This window comes from Microtus pennsylvanicus, chromosome X, assembly GCF_037038515.1.
Source record: "Microtus pennsylvanicus isolate mMicPen1 chromosome X, mMicPen1.hap1, whole genome shotgun sequence".
In the NCBI taxonomy this organism is placed as follows: Eukaryota; Metazoa; Chordata; class Mammalia; order Rodentia; family Cricetidae; genus Microtus; species Microtus pennsylvanicus.
In genome coordinates this window covers 115,627,346-115,641,371 of record NC_134601.1, presented here as the reverse complement: position 1 = coordinate 115,641,371, position 14,026 = coordinate 115,627,346, and the positions used below count along the sequence as shown (strand labels likewise).

At 43.5% G+C, this 14,026-nt stretch overlaps 1 protein-coding gene across 11 annotated transcripts in view; it reads right to left on the bottom strand.

Moving 5' to 3' along the window:
• The window catches only part of Sh3kbp1 (SH3 domain containing kinase binding protein 1), a 339,294-nt gene that overhangs the window by 27,252 nt on the left and 298,016 nt on the right, over nt 1-14,026 (bottom strand). For all 11 annotated transcript variants that reach the window (XM_075956713.1, XM_075956717.1, XM_075956716.1 and 8 more), the window contains one exon: nt 2,226-2,311. In XM_075956713.1, the coding sequence (XP_075812828.1) occupies nt 2,226-2,311 (86 nt within the window). The remainder of the gene's footprint in view (nt 1-2,225; nt 2,312-14,026) is intronic.

Here is a 14,026-nt window from a genome sequence, read left to right as displayed (position 1 = left end):
GTATTCTAGAGACAGAAAAACACTTCCCTTTCCTGTGTGAGGTCTCACCCGTGACCTTTAGTAGTATTTCACCAATCAGTTGCTCTGGCTGAAAACAGAGGCTGAACACCAGACCACAGTGGGAGAACGGTAACTTAATCTAGGTCTTCAATCAGCTACTCTCTGTTCTGCTCCTTCCTACTCTTCCACTCAATCCAAGCTTGTAGACGGCCAGCTTCAACGGTCAGATTCTGCTTCATGACTCAAAGGCTGGCTGAGGATATAAAGTAGCTTCTGGAAGCAGCACAAACATTTTTGGTATTTACAGTCACAACCAAGCACCCTGCACACAAGGTTTCACAAGGTCAGGCCAGAGACTCCAGGTCAGCACTTTGCAAATATGGGATTCTATTAGCAGACTCTGAAGAAAACAGCATCCAATCTTGGGGGGGGGGGGAACATCAGGCAGATAAGAAGACTGCTCATGCCAAGCATTCTACTGCACCTGTAAGGCCTGCCAACTCGTGGGCATTTGTTTCTAAATTAAGTGGCCAACACAGATGATTCTGGAAATCTATTTTCTGTGTCAAATCAGTCCCACTAATGACTGCCAGATGTTGGGGGTGAGAGACCTGGAGGAAGGTAGACGTGGTTAGAAATGAGCAATATAGCCTGACATGGTGGTATATGCCTGTAAGCCTAGGATTGGCGAAGTGAAGGCAGGAGTATGTTGAGTTTGACGCCAGTGTGGAATATATATTACCATAAGTTCTAAGCTATCGCAGTATGATGGTAAGTTTTAATTGTTTACTTGACGAAATTTAGAATCTCCTGGGAAGAGTGTCTCAATGAGGTATTGTTTAGATCAGGTTGTCTTGTGGGCATGTCTATAGGGGTATTATCTTGATAATTGAGGTGGCAAACTCCCCCACACCCACTGTGGGTGGCAGCAATCCCTAGGCAGGAGATCCTGAACTGTATTATCATGGAGAATACAAGAGGAGTGTAGGTGTGCCTGCATTTATTCTCTCTGCTCTTGAGAGTGGATATGATTAGCGGCTTCATGTCCCTTGCTGCCTTGGCTTCCCAAAATGAAGGACTGTAGCCTGGCATTGTGACCTAAAAATAAACCCTTCTCCCTTAAGTAGTTTTTTGCCAGGGTATTTTATCATAGCAACTAGAAAGGAAACTAGGACACCTGAACTATATAAGGAGACCCAACCTAAAAAGAAAAGCAAAAGAAAACAAACACCAAAAACAACAACAAAAGACAGAGGAAAGAAGAAAGAAGTGCGCGACATGGGGAATCCTGGTAGTGACAGAGTATTATGAACCCTGACTATGTTAGCAGATACACACAAATAAAATTGCAAAGAGACTTATACATAGAGATACCAGAAAAACTAGGAAAATCATAATGAGACTAAGGAGCTAACACACGAGGGGCAGTATAGTACTAGAGTTTAAGACATGTTAGCATGGGATGAGGAGGAGGAACATCTGTATCATTTCTAGAATCTCTCTGTGAATCTATAATGATCTCCCAAGCAAACATTAATAAGGACAATTTTGAAATGTAGACTTCTAAAACAGAATGCAGGAGGATGCTACCTTATAGGTACAAATAAAAAAAAGACCTGGACTTGAGACTTGGTATCGTTAAAGTTGTTGTTTACCAGATCACACTGCCAGTCACCTCACACCTATCCAGATATAGCCCAAAAGGACTTCGTCTTTTGTTTATTGCGAGTGACCTTAGCCCCTTCCCATTTCTCACGCTGCACTGGTTTGACCTTGGGAAAGCAAATTCCTCGTTTGTGCTAAGTGGTAATTACCATACACACAAAAAAGCTCATTTTAACATCAAAGTCAAAGTACTTAGTGCCACTTTTACAGTAAATCCTGACATTTTGCATTTGTACCCTTTTCTAGGCTGGATAAACATGAACTAAGTAAGTGCCTATTTCTACAAAAACCTTCATTCATCATTTCACTAGAACTTACAAGGCATTTTGCTAAGGCCAGGGAGGCTAACCCCCCCCCCCCCCCCCGTGTTTTGTATTCTGGTAGAAATTGCCATCACTTACTTTCCTTGTGAAGCAGGGACACCTAAAACCCAGCAAAGGCTGACAGCCTAGCATTTTAGGGGTCACAACAGAGCCCATGCCATTGCTTGAAGCAGCAAGCTAGGCCCTGCAGTTCTTTTCTAAGTCTCCAAAGAGAAGCAGAACAGTGTCTTCACTCACCAATGTCATTGCTGCGGTCTGAGAGGTCCTTGTCGAGGATGCCAGAGAGTGCGCTGCCCGCCAAGTCAATCTTTGGACTGTCACCCCTACATTAAAAACACAAGTCCAGACATTTAATAATCAGTGTGCCCTTGTCATTCTGTCCACATTCTGGCTGCACACACATTACGGAGGGTGGTGTGTGTGTGTGTGTGTGGGTGGGTGGTGAATGGCACTGTTACCTGCAAAAGGAGCCAAAGGGAGGTAGTGAAAGCCAATGAACTGTCCGGCCACACGGGCTGTGGTATAAACTGGCCAGCAGAGTGGATGGCCCTCTGTTCTGTGCATATTTTCTAAGATGGCTATTTTAATAATGACCCTTTGCCAAAGCACTTCTAGCCACAAACCCTCCCGCTGTCTCCACAGGATGCGACACAGGCTTGTTCCTGCCCCATGGCCAAATAAGCACTGGCAAACTGGCGGCTTCCCTTTTAAGGAACACAGAATTTAGCCAACGCTTCTTGTCAAAGGTCAGCTACTTTTAACCTTGAGAAAAGGGTTCTCTGGCCTGGGGCTGAGGCATCGGCCAGGCTGTTGACAGGCATAAGGTGTCAAGTTGAGGTCTGGCAGCTTGAAGGCTGGCACTGGGGTACAAGTCTATAAAATTAGATTGCTTCTGAGTGGTCATGCCCTACCCCCACTCTATGCCCATTATGCCACGAGTGACTTCTCTCAGAATCTGGGCTGGAAGAAGCCCACATGCGGATGGGATTATGTCTCCAAGATGAGGAAAGACACAGTTTCTTTGTAGACTAGCCTGAGATTCCCTCCATATCTCTCCAAAAAGGCAGCTCTTTGGCCCTATTCAGGAGATGAGCCCCAAATAAAGTTATCCGAGGACTGATCCTCACCATGAAATGTTGAAATAATTGTTCCTATCAAAGCAATAGAAATAGTCCATCTCACAGCCTTTGCAAGTTACCATGGCCTGAAGTCAGAATATACCAGGAACAGACTCACTGCCCCAAACCTCTGTCTGATGGGAGTATGGAGAGGCCCAGGGTGGGAAGTACCTCCTCTGGAAAGACACATAGACCACAGGTCCACAAGGCATGATGACTACAGGCCACAGTCCTGAGTAGGGCTGGGGAATTCGGGGCACATGGAACATGATAATTGGGCATTGGGGGAAATAAAAAGACATACCTATTAGAGGCATGACTGTGCCCTGGGGAAATGGCTCACTGAATTAAAGCTCTTATCACACAAGCAGGAGGGCTTGAGTTCAAAATTTACAAACCCACATAAAGCCCGGCCCAGTCGTATATGTCTGTAATTGCAATGCCCCTAAGGTAGAGATTGAGACAGAAGAATTCCCCAGAAGTCTATGAGCCAGCTGAACTCAGGAAATACAGTGTGGCATGGCTGGACGAAGGCGTGAGAACAAGAAATCTTATCTTACACAACGTAGAAGGCAATGACTGACACCTGAGGTGATTCTCTGAGACATGCGTGCACACGCACACACTTAAAAACATGAAAGAGAAAGGAAGAGAACAGGAAAAAAGGAGAAGAGGGTGGGACTGAGCAGAGAAGCAAGTGTACATGAGATGACCAAGGTTCCCAGCACTACAGCTTAAAGTCCTCAGAGGAGACAAACTGGCAAGATTAGCATGGGCAAGGATGTACTGGGCTATGTGTGTATATTTGTGAGTGTGTGCATGTGTGCGTGTGTATGTAAGTTTATAAGTACAAGCTGCTTTAGTATTGTTTAGATGAGTTTAGGGCTGAACTCTTGAAATCGGCTAACTTATCAGGGGCTCATCCCTGGAGACGACTGGCCTTCCCTCTCCCAGCAATCATCTTCTTCTAGGAATGAAGCCCCGTGAGAGTCCCCCAGTTCACACTGGCATGTCAGCATGTCTGTGGTGAAGGACTCATGGAAGGCGCTAGATCTCTCTTTTCTCAAGGAAACAGCCAACTTTAACGCTCACATACTCCTCACTAGAGGGCAGAGTGGCGAGAACTACCAGTATCTTGTTTCCCCTGTTGGGCCTTCACTGAGGGTAACGTGTCACAAAGCCTGCTCTAGAATGTGCATTACGGAACTTGCTGGATCAGAGGGAGGTTGAAACAGAAGTCCAGGAAGAACATGATCTACTGGAGAGCTTGAAAGGGAAGTATCTTCAGAGATGGGCCAGGCCTTTATTTACTATCTCATCCAACATCCTAAGGCTTTGGAGTCCCCAACTGGGGACCACCTCAGACTCCCTTTCTATATAGGACAAGAAAATTTAGGGCCCTCAAGGCTGCTGCCTTGGGCATATACCAAGCCATTTGGTGTGGTAGGATGTGGGCAGGGGGGCGCAGAAAGGAGGTATTTAAAAACTTTTGATTTTCTGGGCCTCCGCATCCACTCATTTGAAGGTATAGTCAACTTTCTATGAGTTCTGCACACACAGATTCAACTAACTGTACAACTCAACAATAAAACCACAATGACCAGAGTTAGGCATTTCTCAAAAGGGGATATCCACATGGACAATAGGTACATAAAAAATGGCTCAAAATCACTAACAATCAGGGTAATGCCCATCACAACCTTACATTGTTTAGAATTTCTAGTAACAAAAAGGAAAACACTTAGCTGGCAGTGATAACGCATGCCTATAACTTCAGTACCTTAGAGGTGGAGGCAGGAGGATTACAAGCCTGAGATCAGCCAAGAATACATAATGGAAGCAGGAGGATTACAAAAGTCAGTACAGCCTGGGCTCCCCGCCTCAAGGGAAAACCACAGGTGCTGGAAAGATGAAATCCCAGTAACCTGAGTTCAATTCCTGGAGACCACAGAAACGTGGAAGGAAAGACCAACTCCATAAAGTTGTCCTTTGACCTCCACACACCCCCACACGAATATTTTTTTTTTAAATTAACACTGATCTCAAAGAAATAGAAAACTGAACAGTGATTACCAAAGTCTGAGGAAGGTATAGAGAAGAGAGAAATGGAAAGATAATTAATAAATCTATGGCCACAGATGGGCATAGGAATAACTTGTAATGCTCTATAGAATGACTAGAAATTGTAGCCAACAGCAATTGATTAAATATTTCAAAATTGCTAATAGGGTTTTTGAACATTCCCAACATAAAGAAAAAATAAATACCTGAGGTGACAGATAAGCCAATCATCCTGATAGGATCAGCAATGCACTATATGTGTGTACTAAAATGTCACACTATACCCATAAATATATACAATTAACTATTTTCCAATGAAAAACAAAAATATTTGTGCTGGGGATAGAGTGTTACAATAGAGTTCTTGCCTAGGACATGTGAAGCCCTGAGTTCAGTGGATAGTACCACAGTAAATAGAGTTGTACTTTAGAAAAAAAATAAGGGGACTGGAGAGTTAAGAGATTGTATTGCTCTCGCAGAGGACCTGAGTTCAGTTCCCGCAGCCATGCTAGGTGGCCCATAACCATCTGTGACACAAGCACCAGGGAATCTGACCCCAGTTTCTAGTCTCCACCAGCACCTACACTCATGTGTGTGTGTGTGTGTGTGTGTGTGTGTGCATGCGTGCATGCAAGTACACATTCTTTTGTTCACACAGGCACACAGTTTAAAAAGTTGAAACGAAAAAGAAATGAAAATACTTAAGGGAAAGTCACATGTTGATCGTAGATTTTTCTTGTCAGCATTCCATAAAGAGTACGGGAATAACACCATAGCATGATATCTAGAGTGAAGCATGATTGTAAGTAATAAAGGTGATTCAAAGTACAGGGAACACTGGGTACACTATATATAAATATTATACCACTGTATTGGAAGGACGAGTGTGCTTGGCTTTTGGCATCTGGGAAGGGAGACTTCTGAAAGCCTTCAAAAGGCAAGCTGGTTTGACATCCTGGTGGGCAGCTGAAGCACATCAGAGGAGCTGATGGTGAGGAGGAGGGTTGCTTCTGAACTGATCACATGTTCTTCAAAATTTGACTGCTTCAGAACGCATGGTTTCATGATGTATTTTGGCTACTCTCAATCTTAGAGCTGCTGCGTACTTCTTTGAGTTAACTGGAAGTTTCTTAGCAAATAAGAGCCTATCTCAAGGGCTGGAGATGACTTCAGTGCCCATTATTACTATATTATTCTCAACTATTTTATTCTTTTATAGGTCTTTGTTTTTCTTTCGGAAATAGTGTTTTAGCCTTTTAGTTTATTTTCTATATTTGTGCGGGGCATGTCTGCATGCATTTGAGTGGTATATGTGTTGGTGGTATGCATATGCGTACATATGCAGTCCAGGACTGATACTGGCTATCTTCCTTGATCACCCTCTCCTTATTTGTCACTCTTAGACCCCACATGAAGATATGGTCATGCAGTGTTTTTTCTCTTCGTCTCAAGTTTATTTCACCTGCTATACCATGAAATTTTGAAAGCTACTCAGATCTGTGGAATATCATAGGACAAATTAATTGAGTTTTAAGAATAGAATATAGATTTTAAGTGTTCATATGCTTTGAACCCACTTCTGAGCCATAGTTTGGACCATATGAAAGATATAGTCTATAATAAATAGGTTCTATGCATTGTTGTATTGTTTACAATGAAGAACGCCCCCCTCACAAAAAAAACCCCAATGGACTATTTTACATGTAGGGAAACATTTGAGTAAACCATGACATTTGATGGGCTTTTATGAGGCATTTAAATGGCACTTACAAACAGGTTTCTCCTGATAAGAATGAATGCCTATATTACAATGTTAGAGAACAAAGGCAGGGTAACGATGGCACGCACAGGAATATGCATCCTCCCACATGCCTCCCTTATGTGTTAAGAAGAGGAATTCTTTTTTAAGACTAGAAGAATATTTATGGCAGTTATTGCTGGGAAGTCTGATGAGTGATTTTTCATTACCCAGCTCAGTGCCTGAAAAATACCTGTGGAATCCAGGAACACTGGCCAAATTTTTTAAAATGGGAATGCATTATCCAGTTGTATAATAGATGCATTTTCTCCAAGTCATAAAGTTTTATGATCGTCTATATGATAACACCTGTGTAAGATTGACAAAAACCAAGCTGAATCATACACAGGAAAAATATGGGCAAGTAATATTTTTTTTAAAATGTGAATAGTACTTGTCTCAGGAATAAGTTTATAGGGGGGTTTTCCTTCCGTTTATTTTTAAAGATTTATTTTCCCTTCTATTCATGTGTATGTTTGTTTATCTGTGTGAGTGTATGCTACTTGAGTGCAGGAAACCAAAGATACCATTGGATTCCCTGGAGGTGGAGTTATAAGCAATTGCCAGCCACCTGACATGGGTGCTGGGAATTGAACTCAAATTCTCTGGAAAAACAATAAGTACTCACAACTGCTGAGCCATCTCTCCAGCCCCTTTTTCTTGTATTCACATTTTTCATTTATTATAGGGCTGGAGAGATGGCTCAGAACTTAGGAACACTTGTTGCTCTTGTACAGGACCTGGGTTTAGTTCCCAGCACCCTCACAGTGGCTCACAACCATCTATAATTCCAGTTCCAGGGGATGTTTTGCCTGCATGTATGGATGTGCACGGAGTACATGCCTGGTACTTGTGGCGATCAGAAGAGGTAGTGCTTGGATTTGAACTTAGGTCCTTTGGAAGAGTAGCAAGTGGTCTTAAATACTAAGCAAGCTCTCGGGGCCATGCAGAAGAAAATCTTGTCATGTCTTCCCTCCTAGTATAATGCGTCTATAACTATGATAAGCTAAATGTCTGCTGTTTACACTGCTCAGGTAGTTTGTTATGATAGCCTGGGCAAATTAATACAGCATTAAGTCTAAAGAATTGAATACATTCTAACATAGCATCCATCAACATAGAACTTTTGCTGTAAAGGGCATTTGGGGTTCACAACTGATAGAAATATAGAATATAATACAAATGAAAAATACAATTGCAAAAAACACATAGCTACTAAAGGCTCTATCCCCAATTTCAGGATCTCTGTTCTGATGGCATTTGATAAAAAGGAAAAAATATATCAGTTGTTAGGGTGACTTCCTCTCGAATGGCATTTGTAGTGAACTCTTGCCAAGGAGGGTTTCTACCTAAGGGGATAGTTTCATGCTTCTGTGGCTTATCTGAGGCTCTACAGGCTGAAGCATGGGGAACCAGCCTGAAGAAATAGGAACTAACCATCCCCAAGTGACTTCCCTAGATTCCAGAACATGGACCACACTTGGATAAGGAGACTGGAATACTGGCTCTTCTCTCTAATTGAGCTCTCTGATCCCTCATGCCAAGAGCTAGACACGGGTTTCGGTTGAAATGCTCTTCTATCTAGAGCTAGAAGCAAGCCTATTTTGAAAACACAGTAGGTGTAGTTTAAAAAAAGTTCTGATCCTTCCAAGTAGGGAAGCTGCAGCTGGTGTTTTGACAGTGTTCAGACTGTGGGTGTGTAAGCATTTTACAATGTCTATTTGTAAATGCCTTTCACTATATTTATAGCCTCTTTACAACAATACTAATGAATTTCAGTCCTGAAAAATACCAGAATTTCTGAAATTTACTGAAGCACAAGTCTCTAGTGGATGATACCCAATGGGGATGCAGCTCTTGATGGTCTTCATTCTACCACAGTCTGTTCACTACAAGGGTACCATTTTTTCCAGAAAGGATGCTGTTGAACCCTAAAAAAGAGAAAGGAGCTCATTCTTTCATCATTTACTGGCTCCTGCCAGCGTTTTTCCTCTGTTGGGTTTCTATACCCACAACAATTAAAAGGAGAACACAGGAGAAGGCTGGTTATGAATAGCACCATCTAACCAAAGACAGCAGAACAAGGCTGTCCAGACTCATACCCACTGCTTCTAAAGGAACATTGGGGAAGAGGGTATAGGAAGATTGTAAGAGCCAGAAGTGGTGGATGACGAGTAGGAAACAGTTTTCCTGGCATATCAGGGCATGGACACATGCAAACTCACAGCTGTTGTGATAATACACACAAAAACTCAAGCCAAACTAAATCCCAGCAAGGAGGGGTAGGTAGGCATAAAGTCCCACACCTAGCTGAGCATCCAGTGTGACCCAATGGGAAAGAAGGAGTCAGTTTTCTTTAAGACTGTGGCCCCTGGTAGATTGACAGTACTCGTCTAAGAGTATGTGAGCAGCGCAAACTGGCTTAATGAGTTAAAAAAAATAAACACAGGGCACAAAATTCAGTGGATAGGGCAAGGAGATGGATCTGAGAGGAGTTGAGGAGGGAGTGGATACCATCAAAACACATTGCACAACATTCTCCAAGGACTAACAAAAATGAAAAAAAAATACAAAACTAAATAAAGAAGCTTAAATTTGAAATCAAAATGATTCTATTTCCATATTTTTTCATAGAAGTTTTAGTTTGACACTTGCATGATAGGTAACTGAATACCATAGAAGTCCCCTTGCTTTCTCGAGCAAGGAAGCTAAATCACAGACGTCTGAGCAGTCCTAATAGGGAGAAATAGATCCTAAGGTCCCATTAAATAACAGCAGCAGCTACTGCTTGCTCAAGGACCATCACCTATTAGGAAATGAGACAGAGTCCTTCATGTACAAAGTTTTCCACCTTCACAATCACCAAAGGAGCTATTCACTATGCCTTGGGGGATCCCTCGCAGAGTAGGGTGGGTATCAAAGAATGCTGTTATGGGTAGCTTCCAGCTTTTAGTCCTTCCAGAGAGAGACTTGGCTGAAGAGAGCCTCCTTAGCCAACATGGGACAACTCAAGTGGACAATTTTAGCTACAGAATGCCCTGCGGACCTCACAGGGGCTTGTGGAACCATTATGACAATTTAACTTTTCCTCTGCCCGATCCTGCTTCTGCGGGCATGAAGCCCCACAACATAGCCCCACGTTCTGCTGGCACAGTCTGATTCCTGAGGAACTGCCCCTGTGCATATCTTCCTTCTCATTATATAGTGAAAGAAACTGAGGCTAAGTGAGGCTAAGTCACTTGCCAATGAAAAATCACAAAAGTATTCAAGTCCCAGGATCTAGATTTGAACCTATTAGCTCTAACTGCAGAGACCAATAGCACTTCTCTAAGTGGACTTGTTTATTTACTCATTCATTTATTTCTTTAGATGCAAGATCTCTTGTTTCCCAGGTTGGCCTAGAACCTTCTATATAGCCAAGAATGATTGAACTTCTGAGCCTCTTGTCTCCACTGAAGCTGCTTTATTTTTCAAGTCTCTTGATCTTCAAGGCAGAGGACCTGGCCTTGGGGACAGTGAGTCACCGACAATACCAGGCTATGTGTTACCCTAGCTCACTCCCAGTTGGGTAAATAATTTTTGCTCCCAAATGAAGAGGTGCCAATAATAAACAAAAAGCATGCATCCAGTGTGACCCAATGCACCTGAGACAACATAGGGCTCGTGCATAGAGGAGAATGTGGAAGACGCACAACCCTGTGCAACCCTTGAGAACATGAACTCAGCCAGTGGCATGGCCTAATTTAGCCCAAGCTGGGACAGTTAAGCCAAGACATGTGGGATGGAAATGGTGTTGAAGAATGCAAGAAGCCAAAAGAAGCACACCAACCAATCTATGATAGTGCTACCAGCATCATCACAGAAAACCACCAAGCAGATACCAATCTTTTAGAGCTACGTGGAGATGAAGCAGAAAAGAACAGTTCCTACAGAAAAAGACTCCAAGTCTGTATGGGGATTTCATTAGCAGCCCCCTTCCCGCAACATCATGTGCCACCATAATGCTAATCTTTCAGCTTTAGATGTTTTAAAAAGAAAGTATGGGGTAGGGGGGGCAGAGTTGAGAAGGACTAGAAAAGAACATTTAAAGAAGCCCCATTTCCCATGTGCAGGCAACCACTAGGGCACACAGGGTGAGTCTTTCATTCCACTCTGGAACTGTGACGTCATAGAAATGATTACACTTTTCAAAGGTGATATCACAGAGAAACTGCTTGTGCTGCTCTGTCTCCTTCCTGTCTCCCAACCAGGAAATCTTACTCATTATCCCTCTGTACTGTGAAACATGGAGAAAGTCTTTGTGCATCCATCCAATAACATCTCATCCCAGTGATGCCCCCAAGATGCGAAGGCTAAGGGCAGTGCACTGCTGTGCACTTTAGTTTATCTCAATTGGAAACAACCTAGACACATCTGGGAAGAGGGAATCTCAGCGGAGGAATTGCTTTCATTAGATTGGCCTGCAGGTAAATCTGGGGAGGCATTTCCTTGATTGATGATTGATTGGGGTGGGGGACAGCTCATTACAGGTAGTGCCACCCCTGGTTTCTATAAGAAAGGAAGATGAGCAAGTCACAGGAAGCAAGCCAATAAGCAGCATTCCTCATGGTCTCTGCTACAATGCCTGCCTTCAGTTTCCTGCCTTGGCTTCCCTTCATCATGGACTGTAAACCTTAAGCTAAATAAACCCTCTCCTCTTCAGTTTGACTTTGTTTAGTGTTATATCATAGGAATAGAAAGCAAACTGGGACAGTAACTCCCCTGGCTACCTGCTTAATATCTCAGCCTTCAGCTTTGAATTAAATGTTGGGCAGGGACTACCCAGCTCCATTTCCTGCTTTGTTACAGGCCACTGCCTGAATTTCTCTGCGCAGAGGGCGGAATGGATGGGCACAAGGCCTGGAAGCTGATGGACAGCAGAGCAGGAACCAGATAGAGATTGCTGATGCCTAGCTTTGTCTTTATCTATCATGCTTCAGATGGTGATAATACAAAGGGCCCTCTCCACATTCGCACATTTTATTCTTGAGGGGCTTTCTCTTTCAGAGTAGTAACTGAAAGGGGACTTACAACATGTGTGAAGACAGCAAATGTGGAGAGCATCTAGGAGCATTCTGCCCCACAATATAGCAAGCCCTGGAGGAGGAACCTTCCATCAAGAAGGGGCAAAACGGGTTTCCTTTATTCATTACTTGAAAGGGCTTTCTGCCCTTTCCCAGAAAAATGCCATGCTGAGATCTTGGAGTCTCCACATAACCATCTTATAGACAAAACATGTCCCAGGCACCACAGACTTCAGGATTCAGAAAGTAGTCCCAGTGAATTATGGGACTGCTCAAATAATGCCAGGGACACAAGAACCAGAGTGATTTTGCTGGCAGCTTCCTTACAATGCATGTCTTCACCCCGATGAACACAAGCAAGCTCTGCTATTTATAGGAGGTGAAGGCATGCTGGAAGGTGATAGAACATTTCTCACTCAATTTCTCTCCTAATCTCTATGCTTTGTACAGACTCTGTAAGGACACCTGCAAGTGGACCTCCCCCTCCAGAGCCCAGCACCCCCAGAAGGGCGAAGGAATGATGTCACCCGCAGATTTCATTTCTACTTCCCCATCTTGGTGTTTCAAAGGTAAATGAGGGTCTTGAAAGAAGTTGGGCCCAGCTCTTGTCAGTGTCAGGAGGAGAGAGAACTCATGATTGAGCGACTGTGAGGACAGTCTGGAGGGTGCCACTTAAGAGGAAGAGCAGTAAAAAGATAGCAGCGGTAGGAAAATCATGCTAGAAACCAAATGGCACTGGGAGGAGCTGATACCTCCTAGTGTCTCATGCCCTATTCTGGCCGCCCAGTGGCAGGAAAATCAATGTGGCCCAGTCAGGGCTAAACCCTGTCACTACTTCTGGATTTTGCTGCAGCAAATCAATTGCACTGTATGTGTGGGTGGAAAGAGAGAAGAGTGCAAATACAAATGCAATTTGGTCAGCACGTAACATCGACAAACCCCCAGCATGAGAGGCTTCCCTTGAACCTGCTGGTGCTCTTCTGCATTATGTGTTCACTGTCCCCTCCATTCCCAGCCTCCTCTTCCTGACACTGTCACTGTTTCTAGGGGATACTATGTGCTTTGACTCCCTGGTGGCTTTCTGATCTGCTGTCTGTGGGGGTACATGTTTCTAGCTCCTCAGGGGGTTCCAGAACATGACCTGCTTTCCACTATATGAGAAAACTCTTCCATTCAAGGGAAGGGGAAATGCAAATAGATGTGGTGCTATCTATAAAGTTTTCATGCTAGGAGTTAGGGTCTAAAGTACAGTGACTTCTTTAAACTCTACACAAAGCTAGACAGATGATTCAGAAGTTAAGAGCACTAAAACACCTAGGCTCTATTCCCAGTACCCTTAGTGGGGATGACAACCCTCTGTAACCTCAGTGCCAGGGGATTCAACACCCTCTTCTGGCTTCTGTGGCTGCTGCACACACATGGTGCACAGACGTATGTGCAGGCAAAACAACCATGCACATAAAATTAAAAATAAAAATGCTCTCCACACCTCCCCTCAGGAACTCGGAGAGGAAAGGGTTTATTTTGCCTTATAGCTTTTAGTTCATAATTGAGGGAAATCACGGCAGGAGCCTGGCTGCAGGAACTGAAGCAGAGGCTGTAGAGAATTGCTGCTCACTGCTTGACTCCCCAGGGCTTGTTGGGCTGTCTTTCTTAGGACACTCAGGACTAATTGCCCACAGGTGGCATAGTGTACAGTAAACTGCTCCTCCCACCTCAATCATCAAACAAGAAAATGCACCACAGGCCACTCTGGTTGGAACATTTTCTTACTTTAGGTTCTTGAATCTAAAGTGACTCTAGTTCATGTCACATTGACATAAAACTAGTCAGCATATGACATAACTGGATAGCAACATGTAGAAGAATAAAAATAGACCCATATCTATCACCATGCACAAAACTCAAGTCCAAATGGATCAAAGACCCCAAGATAGAGCCAGTTATACTGAAGCTAATAGAAAAGAAAGTAGGAAGTACACTTGAATACATTGACAC